This window comes from Lemur catta, chromosome 1 (genome assembly GCF_020740605.2).
Source record: "Lemur catta isolate mLemCat1 chromosome 1, mLemCat1.pri, whole genome shotgun sequence".
NCBI classification, from domain to species: domain Eukaryota; kingdom Metazoa; phylum Chordata; class Mammalia; order Primates; family Lemuridae; genus Lemur; species Lemur catta.
This window is the reverse complement of record NC_059128.1, coordinates 188,680,284-188,696,861: the sequence shown is the minus strand read 5'-3', so window position 1 is coordinate 188,696,861 and position 16,578 is coordinate 188,680,284. Positions and strand designations below refer to the sequence as shown.

The window sequence follows — 16,578 nt, the reverse complement described above, 5'->3', positions numbered from 1 at the left end:
TGAGATTCACAGGATGATACTAGTTATTTTTAATCCCAGTCATCGTAAGGAGACTACTGTCTGAGGGCAGAGCCTGCTGATAACCACATCCTTATACAAAGTCTCAGCTGCACCAAGAGGAGATGTCCAGACGGGCATCAGAGAGCAACTGCATTCAGCCTTGGACATGTTGGCTCTGTGTTGAATCCTGGTATTAACACAGCCACAGGCTGAATCCCTATGTGGGCTAGTTAGCTTTGATCCCTTCCAAGGTCAGTGCTGCCACCCTTAGTTCTACCCTGTCAGCCCAAAAGCAGATACTGTGGGTCACAGAGGCAGAGGAGTGGAGCAAGAGTGTGAGAACACGATGCCCCAGAGCAGATGAGCCCTGCGGTCTCTGTGCAGGATACCGACAAGGCATGCTCCATTTATGACACCTTGACTGTCTCTTTCCCTCTGTGTGGTTATTTCCTCACCTGTAAAATAAAGGGGATTGGGCCAGATGAGCTCCAAGGTCCATCACACCTTCTATATGCAATGATCTGTTAAAAGACTTCTATTTCATGATACTGGGCCTACAACTGTCATGATATGAACTTGGGTCCTAAGTCAAGAGGCTGTCCACTGTTGTCAGTTAGGGCTCCTGACTTGCAAGCAATAAAACCAACACTGGCTGACTTAAACTCACAGAATCAACAGGAGGTGAACACTGGAGCAGCACTTCAGAAATAAGTAGAAACCAAGGGAGGGGGAGAGGCTGGGAAGCAGAAGCCACAGCCATGGTCCCTTCATGTCATGGGTTGAGCAGTAGTCACCACTGCGAGGCCCTCCAACCACCCCTGAGGACCTGCAGCAAGCGCTCTAGACTTAAAGTCCCGGGGAGCTGTTCCATCTGCGGCACAGCCAGGGGAGGAGGAGCTGGGGCTGAGGTTCCTAGAACATGAGTCAGCCACTTGTAATTACCCTCTCACCAAATCACACAGGACAGGAAAGAGGTAATTCCCCAAAAAGAAACTTGTGGCTATTAGGAAGGGTAACTCATGTTGAACCCATGAATACCCACATTAGGAGGAAGAACCTAAGATGACAGAAGTCAGTGATGCCAGTATGTCCCGTCCTCCAGCGCAGTATCTAATGAACTTCAAGAGAAAATATACATTGAAGCAGTTATTCAAAACACTGTGGTCTAGAAAATACAGTTTTGCTGAAAGAGATATTTAGTTAATACTATTCTAATCTAAAATACATTAAACATGTAATTAGCAAAAACTTTTAGCAAGTCTTAAGAGGAAATCACGATGCTGTTTGCAAAACCAGGCCATCCAAAGGCAGAGAATGAATAACCAGGAAACCCTCTTTATGAGAATCCACAGAGACATGGGGACAGCCTTCTATTGGTGACAAACCATGGCCAGTGCCCATTAGTAGTTTAGTTTCAAAATTCTGGTCATTCAATCAGACAACAAATATTGAGCATCCCGATGTGCCCATCTCCCATCCCCTTTCCACTCCTGCAAGAGTCTCAAAACTCTTTCTTCCCCATCTCTATGCTGCCCCTCCTGCCTCAGCCCCAGTCCTTTCAGATCCTGAGTGGCATCTGTTCTGCAGGTCGCTTACACCTCCCCATCGGTCAGCTGTAACCCTCCTCCAAGGCATCCAGGGACACACTTACAGAGCCTTCACAAGTCCACCAGAAACTTAACATTAAAGAAGCAAGCTTCCAAGCTGAAAAGCTACTCCCTACTTAAACAACCCAAAGATTTGGATGGCAGGAGCCAAATAACATCCCCCTAAACGGTGAGAACTTGTGGCTGTCCAGAGCCCATGTGAAAAGCAGACTGTGGCAAGGATGTGGTTTATTTCTACACTTGGGATCTCACAGCAGCCCTCTCATGCCCGCCTTCCTGATTAGCAGCGTTTTACCCTCCACAGGCCGCATGTGCATGTGCTGCTCTCTGTGTCTGCCCCTTCACTACTCTGTCTTCTCCACAGACGCAGCTCCAGAGTTCACAGAGGAGGGACACAAGGAAGACAACCTGCTTGGAAGAGGGGTCTAGAGACTCATCTTCAAATGCATTTACAAAGCAAGTACACCAGCACAATTTTTTCCTACTGCTCATGCTTGCTTGGGACCACGCTGTGGGGAGGCAGTGTAGAGTACGGAGCGACATAACTCTCCCCTCCCTCCTCGAGTCATACCCTACAAGGAAATATTATTTATTACTATTCTTGAATAGTTCTAATACAACCTTTTTAATTTCAAAAGCTAATATAAACTGGAATAAAGTCTGTAGTTTAGGTACTAGTAGTGTGTCAATGTTCATTTCTTAGTTTCGACAAATGTACCATAGCTATGTAAGATGTTCACATTAGGGAAAACTGGTAAAGGATATTCGGGAACTTTCTGTACTATCTTTGTAACTCTTTTATAAATCTAAAATTATTTCAAAATAAAAGGTTGGTTTTTTTTTTAAAAAAAAAGCTTCTATGAAGAATGCTTCCTATTTTTCCAAAGGAAAGTGAATAAACACACCCAAATTGTTTAGTTTGTCTGTTTGAAATCTGTTAACTTTGTACTTAGAGCCAGTAGTACTAAAAAAGAAAAAAAAGTCTCAACTTTTATTTTTTAACAGGTCCTTCTCCATATTATGTATTAGCAGCTGCAATTAAATAAAATCTCAATATGATTCAGCAATATTGAAGTTCCATTAGATTCTATACAAGAAATTTTACCAAAACTTACCATAATGGCTTGGAATTAAATGGCCTCAGATGAATTTCCGGTGGATAAATATCCAGCAGATATCCTAATAAATGTTTCTGTGTGTTTACATTTAAGATAATCTGTTCTTAAAGAGTTCTTCCCTTTTCATTATTCATAAATAATTGAAAATAAATCATGATACATTTTTCTGAATCCAAATAGCAAATCAATTTTTGAAATCCTTTGAAGATGAAACAGAAAAGTAAATGCTAAGCAATGGGATATATATAAAAATTAAGTGAAATACAGTAAGTTGTGTAGTGTCTATTGTTTTTTCCTCTGAATGTTATTTTTAATTGTTTTAAGCACTGAAAAGAGAAAAAAGAGCTACTATCATGTCAATAAATAAGAACAACACTCCATCATGGGTTTTTCTTCCTAAAATCTCTCACTTCTAGAATCTCACCAGACCTCTGAGCAAAGCATCCAGCCTGGCCCCACCTCACTCGGCTTCAGGCTTCAGGTAAGTCATTTAACTTCTTTGGGTTTCAGTTTTCTTATATGTAAAATGAGGAGGTTGGATTAGGTGTGGGATGGGAAACTGGTAGCCTAAGGCTGTCTTTTGAACTGCAGATTTGTTTGTTAGTCCCACAAATGTATGCTCCTATTTAAAGTTATTTGTCAATATTTAATAGTCAAGATATTTCTCATAAAAACGTGGGTCTTGGGCCTCTCCTGACATATCCGAATGCTGACACCACATTCTGACATGGCAGTATGTCAGCCAGCTGCCCCTTTGTCCCTGGGACACACCCTCCAGTCCACCAAGGTCCTCTCCCAGCCCACCCACTGCTCCCATTGGCTACCTACTGAATGCTGGAGGCATCTGAATTTGCCACCCTTGCTCTGGAGTCCTTCTCAGCTCTAATATTCTGATTCTCAGAGTGGTTGTTTACTAATAAAAAGAATGTTTTAATTTGGCTTCCATCACACTAGAGTTTCTGTAGGGGTTTTACTCAAGTGTCAGTACAAACACAATTGTATATCTGCTTTGTTGAGAGTTTCTATGTGAAATGCAAGAAAAATAAATCTAATATTCAAATCACTATACCATAGTAGAGCAGGTATTCAAAATGTTACTGCTGCCTAAAGTTACTCTTCTAGAACAAGCTCTTATTTTAAGGGCTATTTGGGCCAGACTATGGGGCCACTGTAGGTAGGATCAAATCTAACAGATCACTGGTTACATAATTTAAGTATTCAAAAATAAAATCCCAGTGATCTACTCTCTTACTCCTACAGAACCAATTTTAGAGAGGAAACAAAAAGGACAGAGCACTTAGGATGTAGTTGCACATAATAAAAAGTCAGACTAGGTCAAAATGGACCAAAAATTATGTAAGATTGCACAAGGAAAAAAATCATCTGTAATTTTCATAAGCAGGATAATTTTTAGCTACTGGTGCCATGAGGAGAAAAACAGGAGACTAAATTGGTTTTGTAACTATTTGAAAACATGTTATTTTTATGAGTGTAGATTAGGTTTAGGTTCTTTCCTAAGAAGATACTGTAACAATTTCTCAGAGGTTCAGACCCTTCTTGTTTTGGAAATAAGTTTAACACTACTTTTTCTTTGAGTAGGGGAAAGTGGTAAAAACTATTATGCTGGACTTGACATTAAAAATGCCCCAGCATTTCATAACACAGCAACTTTTCTGGTTTTGTTTTTATTTTTTAATACTCTAACCTCAATTCTAAATTTATAACACTGCCAGAGAGCTTAGGAGTTATGAGGAAATTACCTCATTCCCTTCAAACTTTTTCAGAAAGCAAAGTTCTCTCCATATATGGTAAACCAAGACAGAAGCAGAATCAAGTTAGTTTAGTAGCTGCCACAACTTTACTATTGTTTTGTTCTGGGCATGCCTACAACACGCCTGTGAGCAAGCAGACCCTGGCACAGCTGGCTGGCCAGTGTGAGTGCCTGTCCTCATCTCTGCCACATCAGATGGTGCAGGAGGGGTCCTGGCCACCAGAGGTGCCCTGTACCAGATGAACCTCTTTCTTAGGGCCTTTGAATTGGTTCTCTACACAGACAGGTAACCTGGTGAGGAGTGGAAGGAGAAACAGGCAGGCTGAAGACCACAGTGGGGAGAAGCTACAGGAGGAAGCAATGGGTATGTGCTGCTGAGGGGCAACAACATGACCCCATGGGCTGGCATGTCCCCCGGGAGGTGCTGACAGACAATCAGCTGCCTGGAGGTTTGGCCAGGAGGCTGTAGAGATGGTCCCTGCTCGTCCCTAAGCATCCTGAAAACTAGCCCCATCCACCTGAGGTCGATGGAGCATCAGCTGCCCCTGCGCCTGGAAAAGCCCAACCCACACACTTGCCTGATAGAAGCTTTTCGTAATATTTTGTAAAAAGCAACTCCGTGAATAACTAAGACATTTATTTCTACAAGAAAGAGTTCTGAGGAGATCAATCATCTCTCTTAGGACATGGGCAATAAAACCCTCTTGAACTGATGAATTTGCAGAAATCAGCTACTGACTAATGTGCTGCTTCTTGTAATCCATAAAAATTGAAGCTTTTTTTTTGGTATACTATAAGGAAGAAAGATCCACAGTCACTTTCATGAACCATAAATACCAAGAAGAGACTTTGAGAAGTGGAAGGAAAAAAAAAGAAAATGATGAACATGATGCTATTGATGATGGATATGATGAAGAGCTTATTCAATTACAAATAAATATAAAATGGGGAGAGATGCAAAGGTATCAGTAAAATGTATAGACACAAGTGGCAATTATTAGAAAATGTGATATACAAAACCAGACTGAAGCAATCCATAACTCTTTAGCTTCTAGTAAGTTTTGCTTTAATACAACCTCATGTCAGTTAGATGTAGAGAAAAAATAGGCTTACAAGTAGTTTTTAAAAATCATCAACCTGAGGCTGAATGAACACTGGTTGAGCTCATTCCTGTCACCTGGACATTTCCTAGCCTGAACCATCATCTTTTGAATTACCTACACTTTATGAAGAATATACACAAAAGCAGGGAAAAAGTGGGAATACCTCAAATTATGCTAATATTGAAAAACAGGTCAAGTAGAGAGAATAAATTTGGGTTAAGTATATTCTTGAATGAGAACAGATAAAAACAAGTGATAAAGATTGGTGATGGGACATGCTTATTAATTTTTTGATAAATACATAAGGAAAATAATCACGAAAGGGAAGCAGTAGCCAAAACCAAACCAAAATGGAACAAAGGAACAAACCAAGAGCATCTAAAACAACAAGGGCTCTTCCAGATTCAAGAAGCATGAAGGAGAGTGATTATTACAACTATCCTGGACATGACACGAAGAATTAGTGACAGTTCAGCCCTACAAATTTAACTGGGAAACTCAGAAACATCATACAAGGGACATAAAAACCCAAATACATCTCCCTTTCCTTATGTCCATTTTTCTACCCTTGCTCTTCCCCATATTCTAATTAAGCCAGGTGTCCTAATCTTGACTATTTTATGGGCTATTCTGGAATCCCACAAATACCTTTCTTACTAGCCCTTTTTTGGTTTTGTTATTTACCCTTTTGGGGGGTAAAACTCTGTCTAAATAAAACACAAGCTGTCTCCACTTGTGGGGTGAGTCACACAGAGATCTTCTCTTCTCTAGCTTTCTGAACCCAGGTGCCTCCTCATAATCCTGACAGTCCAGAGATGGGCTTTGTAAATGGAAGTTATATGCAGAAAGGTGACCCTGAACCCTAGCTGCTTCCTCTCTGCCTCCTAGAACTCAGGCAGCTCCTTGCAAAGTTCTCAAGTTCCGATCATCCCCAGCCCCCATAAAGGAGAGGACTGCATTCTACCCAATGCTGGAAAGGAAGGAAGACGGCCAGGCAGAGGTGTTTATAGATGGAAAAGGAGCAGTGAAGGAGAAAACTGTCATTTCCAGAGAGCACTGTTCTATTTCTAGGAGAAATACACACAGTGATGAGCTAACATCTGAATGGAAGAAAGCAATTTTATAATTGCTCTGACCACATGGGTTTAATAAAAGAAAAACAAACAATAAAATGAAAACTTTTCTATCAATGATGAAAATTAGAATCTACTTCCAATTTTGGGAAACAAATGATGAGACTGGATATGTGCTTTAAATTAAATTTTGAAAACCCTTTTTTCCTTTTCTTTTCTTTTTTTTTAAAAGGTGGCATTCACGAAAGCAGGGCAGAGTTCATTAAAAGCAGGAGTGAGGAGTCCAGTGACTTGAGGCCAGGTCAGGCTTGTGCTGAGGAAGGTGGCTGAAGATGTTTATTTCCAAAGACTTCAGTTTTCTTCTTTGAAAATGGTAAGAGTTTAATGAAATGACCTACCAGAATCTTTCTATCTCTAAAATCCTATTACTTTTCTATTGAAAATGCTCAATTTCACAATTGACACTTAAATTTCTACAGAAGTTTAATGTAACATAGTCTCCCAGAAACTGACAGTAGAAAGCCTCATTTGTCCTAATAGCTCAGGGAGCATAAAGTGGCTAAAGAAAAGCGTTTGCAAACACCCTTCCTATTAAAATACTTAGGACCAAATTTCAAAAGTAAGAATACAAAACCATTCATGTCTTCAGGGGCAAAGGTCCAGGCAAAAACAGATTTCTTTTTTAAAATGCAAATGTAATGTCACAGAGTTTGGATAAGCTTTTAAGAAAGGACCTGGAATTACTATTTTAGCACTAATAAGACAGTTCATAGTATAGCAGTTGTGAGCAAATTAAAGACCTAACCAGAAAGGTTGGTACAAAATGTATTAACCAACCAGGTAACAAACATACAATGAAATATCTACTCTTCAGGGAATGTATAGTATGTGTGTGTTTGAGGCGGAGGAAGGATTTACAATAGTTGGGTAGTTAAGAGACATACCCACAAGAAGATAATAGAAAATACCAGACAATGAGTAGTATGACGTCACTGAATGAGCATGGTACCAGAGTCAGAAATTGACAGGTCTGGCCTGAGTTTTGTTCAGGTGTGTGAGACTTCAGGCAAGTCCCTGAATCTTGCTGGGTCTCAGTTTTCTCATCTCTAAAATGGGAATAATAATTGCCTTGTTCAATTTTCGGGCTTGTCATGAGGATCAAATATGATAATGAACAGAAAAACACTCAAAACTAGAAAGCCTTTTAATTTCTAAGTAGAAGTGGTATACAAGTGGAATAAGAAATTCAGAAGGAAGAGAGGCTGCTTAGAGCTGAGACTGTCAGGTAAAACTTCCCAAAGAGTTGGCGTCCTGAAGGAGAGCAGGCCTTGAGAAGTGCTGGATGGTATGGTGGACAGTAGAATGTGGCCCTGCCACTGCCCCAAGCGCTCATGCTTCCTGAGTGTGAAGTCCAGAGGAATGCCAGGCAAAGGATCTGTACCTGAAAGGGCTGACAGAGCAGAAGGGGATGGAGGAAGGTGACAGGGTGCCAGTGATGAGACGTTCAAAGAGCTCAGTGAGTATGAAAAGAGAATATCTACATCCATTTTTCAGATGTGCACCCTGAAAATTTTCCTGAGGACTTCTTAAAGGTCCGCTATGTGAAAACTAACTGGTAGGCAAAGATTTCTTTTAATCCAACTATAACATTTTAAAAGGCTATTCTACAATGTTATGAACCATCCAATGGCAGCTTAAATGTATACACCCATATGGTCCCAGAACTAATGGTATGTTTCCAATATTTTAAGAATTGTTCATGTGTGGTTCACCTGCAACCTGATTTTTTTAAAAAAACAGACCATATTTCTTTGAAGGCTTTGCAGGTCTTAAACAAAAATCAACATAAATTAGAAAAGTAGGAGGAGGTGGGGATAGGTGAATTCATACCTAAAGGGTGCGTGCAGCACTGTCTGGGGGACCGGCACACTTGTAGCCCTGGCTTGGGTGGTGCAGAGGCAATTTATGTGACCAAAGCATTTGTACCCCTTAATATTCTGCAATTTAAAAAAAAAGAAAAGTAGTCAAAGAACTTTTAATTATAGTACTAGACATTTCAAGGTAAAAGGCTGAAGTACAGAATACATTTATTTAGCCCTGGTAATTTTTGGTTATAGTAAAAAAAAATTATCTTAACAGTGTCATGTACTGCTCTCTAACTAACAGGAATCAGTGATAGCTGCATTCCACATAGAATGTTTTCAATGCTGTGCCCCAGGCTGCAGAATCACATAACTTATTAAACTTATAAACCTTACTATATTTTATAGGAATACTGAAGATGTCTTAATTCAGTCTATAAAAACAGGAGTTCATGTAATTTAAACATAGCCCAAGTAACTAAGGAAACAAACTGCTCAGCCATTCCAGCTACTTTAGTAGTGTCATTGATGGGGAAGGAGTAACTGAGCTGTAATTCTTACGGAATAATGCATCGAAAATAACCTGTAATTAGTACCATTCTAGGAAGAAATGTAGGTAATTTAAAGTTTGCTACTAGCTAATAGTATAAACAAATAAAAAGACAAATTATTTTCAAGTACTTTGGAAGTAACTTCATCAGGAGAATTTGCTTTCAATTAACATGTCAATTAAAATTATGCTTATCTTCTCATTAAATGAGGAAAATGCACCTGTCATGGACACTAAAAAATAATAAAACTGCACTTAAAATATGTCGGCTCTACACCTAGAACTCTTCTTTAATTTAAAAATGACTCCTTTCCTTTTTGAAACAACAGATGTAATGACTGGTTGGATGTAACATGTGATCCCACTGCTTTCTTGTTTTTTTCTCTTGAGCAGGGAGCAGCCATCCCAGTCACCCGAAGAGAGATGTCCTGGACAGCAGGATATGGATGGAACAGAGCAACTGGAAGGAGAGGAAGGCAAGAGTCTAGTCCAGGGGTGGGGAACCCGTAGCCTCAAGGCCACATGTGGCCCTCCAGATGCCCAAGTATGCCCCCTTGACCAAATCCAAACTTCACAGAACAAGTTAAAAGGATTTGTTCTGTAAAATTTGGATTCAGTTTAAAGGCCACACTCAAGTCAGTACTTTAAGAGGGACTATAGACATGTCAAATAGTATGTCTTTGGAAGACAGTTAGGCAGCTTCTTACACAGTTAAACATATACCAACCATGTGATCCAGACATTCCACTTCTAGGTATGTACCTAAGAGAAATAAAAGTGTATATCCACACAAAGACTTGTACATGAATGTTTATAGTACTTTTATTTGTAATAGCCAAAAACTAGAAAAACCCACGTATCCATCAACAGGTGAATATGGTATATTCATAAAACGGAACACTACTCAGTAATAGAAAGTAATGAGCTATTGATATACACAATAACATGGAAGAATCTCAAAATGATCACATGTTGAGTGAAAGAAGCTAAACAAAAATGACTATATATAGTGCAATTCCACTTATGTTAATTTTAGAAGATATAAATGAATCTATAGTATAGAGATCAGATCAGTGGTTGCCGAGGAACAAGATAGAGGTATGACAAAGGGGCGTGAAGTGATGGATATATTCACCATCTTGATTTTGGTGATGGTTTCACAGTTGTGTCAAAACTCATACATATGTCACATATATAACTCATATATGTCAAAACTCATCCAATTGTACATTTTAAATATGTACAGTTAATTTTATGACAATTATACCTTAATAAAGCTATTTTTTAAAGAAAAGAGTTGAAGGGAGAAAAAAATGGGGCTGGGTCTTCAGAGACACAGAGAACAGGTAAGATATGAAGGACCATACAGCATGAAAGAGAGGAACTCTCATGAAAAAACATGGAGAAAAACAGGTGAAATTATATTTCATTTAGGAGGAGGAGGACATTGAGGCAGTGGTCCCTACATCCCACTTAGTGATGGGTCCAGGAACTCCCTTGAGTAGAAGAGTGCTACCATGACACACTGAAGTCCTAGACAAGTAGGAGAATAGGGAAAGCCAACTGCTGGGGGCCTGCTCTCAAAAGAGGGAAAACTGAAGTGAAGCTCCTGGTTTCCCTCAGGATTGTCCAGGCCAGTGCACCAGAGACAGAGTAGGCAAGGAAATAAGGATTTAGGATGAACAAAAACTTATGTTAGCGGAACTCCTAATCTGACATCAAAAGCACCAACAGCCACCACACTTTGCTCCATGTATGGCCCTTGGGTTTGCCAAGAGTGCTCACACACAGGAGGTGATCCAGGCCCTGGGCAGGACTGTGAGAAACACACTGACGCCAGACGAGCGGGAGCTGCCCACCTGGAGGGGGCACTTCTGGGAGTAGTTCTGATTGTTGGGTGGAACCCCAACCCTCCCCACATACACCTAGCATTTGTTTGTACCGGGTACAATGGAGCTACTGGGGAAATGGCAGAGGAATAACGCATACTTCTCGCCCCCAGGTGCTGACATCAAGGCACAGGGTTGGGCCGTCAGGCAACCCAGGTGTCATGAACCCCCAGCTCTGAGATGAGCAGGGAGTACAGTCTCCACAGTGTCTCCCTCAGGACTCCTCAGGCTCCTCTACGTGCTAACACCAAAGACAGTTCCTGGCAGCATCCAAGGTCATCCCCCTCAGCAGGCACCAAGGGAGAGATTAGCTGTTTCAACCCATCACAAAGTAAATGTCAGGGCTAGGTTTTAAATCCCACTAAACATTGCATGTTTTTAGATTTGCCCCTAAATCTTCCCTGGATTAGGGATATCTGATTGTCCACACATTTCTGAGACCTTAGTCTGCCTTTTGAGTGTCTCACTTCAGCTGAGAGGAAGGGAGGTGCTCTGGATGGGAGTGCAAAGACAGGGATTCTGTAACTATTCCGCTCTGCAGAACTCAACGTGATGCCATCAAAACAAAACAAAACAAAACCCTGTCTGTGCGAAGAGACTCATGAGTAATGGAATTTTGATTATATCTCAGTTTACTTCTGTCATTAATTCTAAGGAAGTGCAACAAGGAATGTGGCACTAGGAAACACTTTTAAGTTTCAAGGAGACGGGAGCTCCTTCTTTTCCTTTTATTTCAAATTATTTTAAGCATTAAAAGGAGGAAAACCTATCTGGTGTCAGAAGAAAGGACAAAATCCCTTTCACACATTTCTCACTAGGACTTTATGCAATTCACTTAACTTCTCTGGGCCTCAGTTTTCTCAACTGTAACATGAGGGAGTTGGATTAAGTCTGGGATATGTGGGTCTTATAAAACACTTCATTCAGTATTTGAGAACCTACTAAATCCCAGGCACTCGGTTACAGCAATTAACAGAGAGGCAAGAACCCTGCACTCACTCCTACCCAGATTTCAGAGACACCAAAAATGAAGTAGAACTAAATAAGATCATGTCAGATAGCAAACAGCACTAAGCAGGCAACACACTAGAAGCGCCTGGGTAGGGGGTGGAGTGCTGTTACTTTACTTTAGCATGGGTGGTCCCAGACAGCCTCTCTGAGTTGGTGAGAGCTGAGCTTAGTCTGGAATGACCAGAGGGAACCAGATACTTGTTTCCAAGTAGAGCCAACAGCAAGGGCCAAAGCCCTGAGGTGGGAATAAGCTTATCTGGTGAAGAGAACCTATCTCTCTTTTTCATTTTATACCCCTTCTTCTAGTGGTGTGTATTAATGCCACTGAAATGTATTTATACACAACATTTTAAAGAGCAGCAAAAATATCATTTGGTTTGGACAAGTCCTTCAAGACAAGCCTTCTCTTCTGTACAACTCTTTGTTCTTCTCAGGTTTCTGTCTTCATGGTCATAAATTCTCTCACTTATTCCTGGCAGCACTAAACAGCATTTAAATAAGTGTTTGTCAATCTTTTATAACGGCAACCCATAGTAAGAAACAAATTTTATAGTGTGACCCAGTGTATATACAAAACCAAAAGTTTTAAAAATCACCAAACTTACTATGACTATCTGCAATACACTATAGTATATTCTATTCTATTTCACTTTTTTAAATGCTTAGGTGATTTCATGAGTAACACACAGTTTGAAAAACACAATAATTTTGTTCAAACACAAAGCAAAATATGGAAAAATTCAATATTAACCTCAAAGGCTACCTCCCCCTCCCTTTTTTCTGTACACATACTTCCTTTAAAACAATGGACTCTAAATCTCTGTGTGACTTGTGGAGGAAATGAGAAGAAGGGACATTTTTAGGAGAGCTGGGGGGTAAAGGAAAGAAATGCAAATATGCAAACTGTTCACTGGATGAGGAGACACTGTGGTTTCAAAGACTGCCCCAGGAAGGAAAGATTCACAAAGTCTTCACAATAACCTGAAGAGAAGGTGTATGCAAGTGTTGGGGGTGGGCAGGTGGGGGTGTTAGGTAAGCCACTAAATTTAAGTTCCTGGAGGGAAGGCATATATCTCCCTTCACAAGAATTCCAGCCCCATGTGGACAGATGTATAACTACAGCATTGAGAACTATACCTGGCATATGGCACATAACACATGGGCACTCAATAAAATTTTGTTTCCTAACTTTCATATAATGGAGTTCATTGTCACCATTAAACCTGAACTTTGCATGTATACCCAAATATTACATTTTTCTGGAATGTATAAACGTCCTGCAGTAGTAAATGAACTTCTTGCCTATTTTCAAGTCATTGTTCAAGTCCAGGGAGCTTATGAGGGATTATTCTCAAGCCCTAAGTGGCAAGAGGATGTTTTCTATTGCAAGGTACAAGAGATAGCTGTACCCGGCTGTAACAGAAAGATCCCATGTCTGTTAGTGGCCATGGTAAAATCCTAAACAGCTGGGATTACAAAGGGTGTGTTAATTTAATAGGTATTTCCCAAGGGATATTAACCAGTGGGGCTCTGTCAGCCAAGGGCTCTCTCTGATAGAAATCATGCCAATTTCTCTATGAAATACAGTTACCATCCTCACCCCTGAAGTCAGAAGTGCATGCACCCAATTTCCAGTAAACCCCAGGCCTTGGAGTCTGAAAAATTACACCTGCAAGGCAAGTATTTTCCCACCTGCCACACATAGAAAGCAGCTCATCTAAACTGTGCCCTTCAGCCCTATTTAGGGATATCATTAATGATTTTAAATTACAACTGTTGCTTTATCTCAAAACAGTGATAAATTGGGGAGCTACACTCATGATGCTTGTCTTTTAAGTCATTTATCTGCTCTTCTCTCAGAGGCAAAAAAGATGTTGAGACAAGCGTGAACCTGCCAGAGCTTCTTATAATAGATGCAGCCCTCTTTCCCTCCCTTCCTCTCTTCCACTCCAGCACCCCTCCCTGTCTGGCTTTCCTGAACAGAGGCAGTAGCCTCCGGTAAAGAACTGTAAGTGGCTCGTTATCAAAACAAGGAGGGATTCACTGAAAAGAGAGTGAGTCCGGCAACCAAGACAAGAACCCCTCCCTCATCCTGTCAGGTCCATTCATCTCGTTCCCCTAGCTCTAGGGTTTCAGAAAGGAAGAAAGTCATAGAGGAGGGAGATCAACCCCCCCAAATACAGGAGCATCCGCCTAACGCAAGACGGAAAAAACCCCGCTGCCAGACCGGAGGTGTGGGCAGGCGAATGTGTGCGTGTGCACAGGGACAGCCTATATATGGGCGAGACATTAGTGGCAACGAGAGAAGACTCACCACGATTGACAAAGCCACAACTATTACGATTGAAAATAGCCCCCGCAGGCACCGACTTCAGTGCCAAAGTCTCCCCGGATTTATTTTCAGGCAAGTGACTCACAACCTTGTCTCCATAAGTAATTCCATCAAAATGAGTCGCCAGTTCCACTAACCCGACTTTCCGCTGCCCTCTGGCTGCTCCTCCCTCCTCTCCGCCCATCCTGGAAACCCAGACAGCTCACAGACTGAGCAACCGTACCCCAGGGGAGCTCTCCGGCCCGGCCCCCACCCTCGGGGAAGGATGAATGGGGCCGCAGGCTGGCGGGAGCGCGGGGAGGGGGCGTGCGGGCTGTGCGCGGGGTGTGTACGCGTGTGTGCGCGCGTGGGCACGCACCCCGGCCAACTTACGGAGGTGGAGTTGGTCCTCGCCTGGCCCTGGTTCCGTACCTCCTGCTCCCGGAACTGCAGCCCAGCCAGATGCTTCTCCAGTGCCTCCCAGTCCATAGGGGGCATCGGGGGCTCTTCGGGGACGCCCGTCCTGCCGTCTGGGGGCTGAAGGCAGAGGCCCCCAGCTGCCGGGCACCGGCCACCTCGCCAGCCCCCAGCCGGCTGCGGCTTCTGGATCGCCCGGCGGGAGCCCCGGGAACTGTTCGGCCGGCCAGCCACCACCACGTTGCCATTGTGCCTGAGGTCCTGGGGGTCGTGCGGGTGGAGGTTGCCATTGGGCACCGGGGGCGGCATGGCGGTGGTGGCGCTCCTGCCCCCGCCACCGCCACTGCCGGTCCTGGCGTTTACGTCCCCCGGCTCCCGGGCCGGACAGCGATCATCCCGGTACCCTTGCTCGTCGCGCTCGTCCTCCTCTTCCTCTTCCTCCCCGTCCTCCTCCGGCGCCCACTCATCAATCACCTTCTTCTGGTAGACCGGGAAGGGCTCCTCATAATCCTCCAGGGCAGATACCAAGTCCAGGCTGCCCCCCGGTGACGACGAGGACTTGCACTCGGAGCAAGGGGTCACTTTGGTGGAGTTGGACTGCGAACTGGCGCGGCTGCTGCTGCTGCTGCTGCCGGCGTCACTGCCTAGATCCATCCCATCCTCTCGGTAATCCTGGGGGGAGGAGGCAGAGAGAGTGAGCCGCCGGTCCGAGCCCGCTCCGGCCGCCCGCCGCTCGCCGCGAAAGCCCCGGCCGAGTGCCCCGCGCCCCGCGCCCGCCTGGTCCCGGGTGCGCCCCGCAAGGAGGACTGGGGGCGAGAGCCAGCACCAGCCTGAGGCTTCCCTCGTGCCCCCCATCCCCTCCCACCACCCGACTTCCTCCCGGTAACTAACCCTCAAATTAGCAAAGCGGCGCCCAGGCACCAGCGCGCACACTTCTCATACGAGGGGTCCGGGGCGCGCGCAGACTTTGTTTTAACCATTTTGCACCAGGCGCACCGCTTTACCCCGCCCCAAGGATTCTCGGGGAACCAGACACTTTCCCAAAGAATCATAATTCCCTGGGGGCGGGAACTGAGAAAAGGGTGGGCGGCTACTAATTTCTCACCGCGCTCGGCGAGCGGAGACCACCCCCACCCCGGCTCCGCCCCGCCCCTTCCCCGCCGGCGGCCGAGCCCGGGTCCGCGAGCGGAGCTTCACTTTCTAAGGAATCGCTGGCAGTCGGAGGTCTCCCTCCCGCCTCCGCGCCTCCGGGCCGGCCCCTCCTCCGGCACTCAGGAGGGCTCGGAGTGGGGGGCGCTCTCGGCCCGCCCGGGGCAGGGTGGTCCCCCGCCTCCCCCAAAGGTGTGCCTGGCCGGAGCGCCGGCAGTGGCTGCTAGCGCCGCCGCCACCGCCCGGGGGGAGGGAGGACGCGCCCTCCTGGCGGCGCCGCCGGTCCCGCCACCGAGCATGCCCAGAGGCTGCCGGGCGCGGCACAGTCCGCAGTCCCGGTTCGCGCGGCGGCAGGCTGGAGACGGAGGCCGGGCTGGGAGGGGGCTGGAGAAACCGGGGAAAGGCCCCAAAGAAGGGGGTACCCGGCGTTAGGGGCGCAGACCCAGCGAATTAGGAAGGGCGGTGCCCTGGGGACAGTGGTGTGTTTTCACCCCCAGACTCTTGTATTTCCTGGACGCGCCTCAAGCCCTCTCTGCAGGACTCGTTACCCCACCGAAGCCTCCCGGCACCCCAAAACACGGGCCTGGCCTTCCTAATCCACGCGGAAGTTCCCGAGTGACCCTGTGAAGGACCTGCCTCCCCTCGCACACGCACATTCACAAGCCCACGTGGGAGCCCAAGTGACGTGTGCTCGGTGGTCATGCACCATCATTTCCC

The 16,578-nt window shown here is 44.5% G+C and overlaps 1 protein-coding gene across 3 annotated transcripts in view; it reads right to left on the bottom strand.

The window, feature by feature from the left end:
• LOC123630220 (schwannomin-interacting protein 1) overlaps positions 1-15,819 on the bottom strand; it is a 125,483-nt gene extending 109,664 nt beyond the window's left edge. The window contains exons 1-2 of one of the 3 annotated variants that reach the window (XM_045539556.1): positions 15,604-15,819; positions 14,689-15,384 (exon numbers count right to left, since the gene is read on the bottom strand). In XM_045539556.1, coding sequence (XP_045395512.1) covers positions 14,689-15,366 — 678 coding nt within the window. In that variant the 5' untranslated portion in view covers positions 15,367-15,384; positions 15,604-15,819. Of the gene's footprint in view, positions 1-14,688; positions 15,386-15,603 lie in introns of those variants that run through there. The other 2 variants (XM_045539557.1, XM_045539558.1) reach the window with 2 other exon arrangements.
• Between the last annotated feature and the right edge of the window lie 759 nt (positions 15,820-16,578).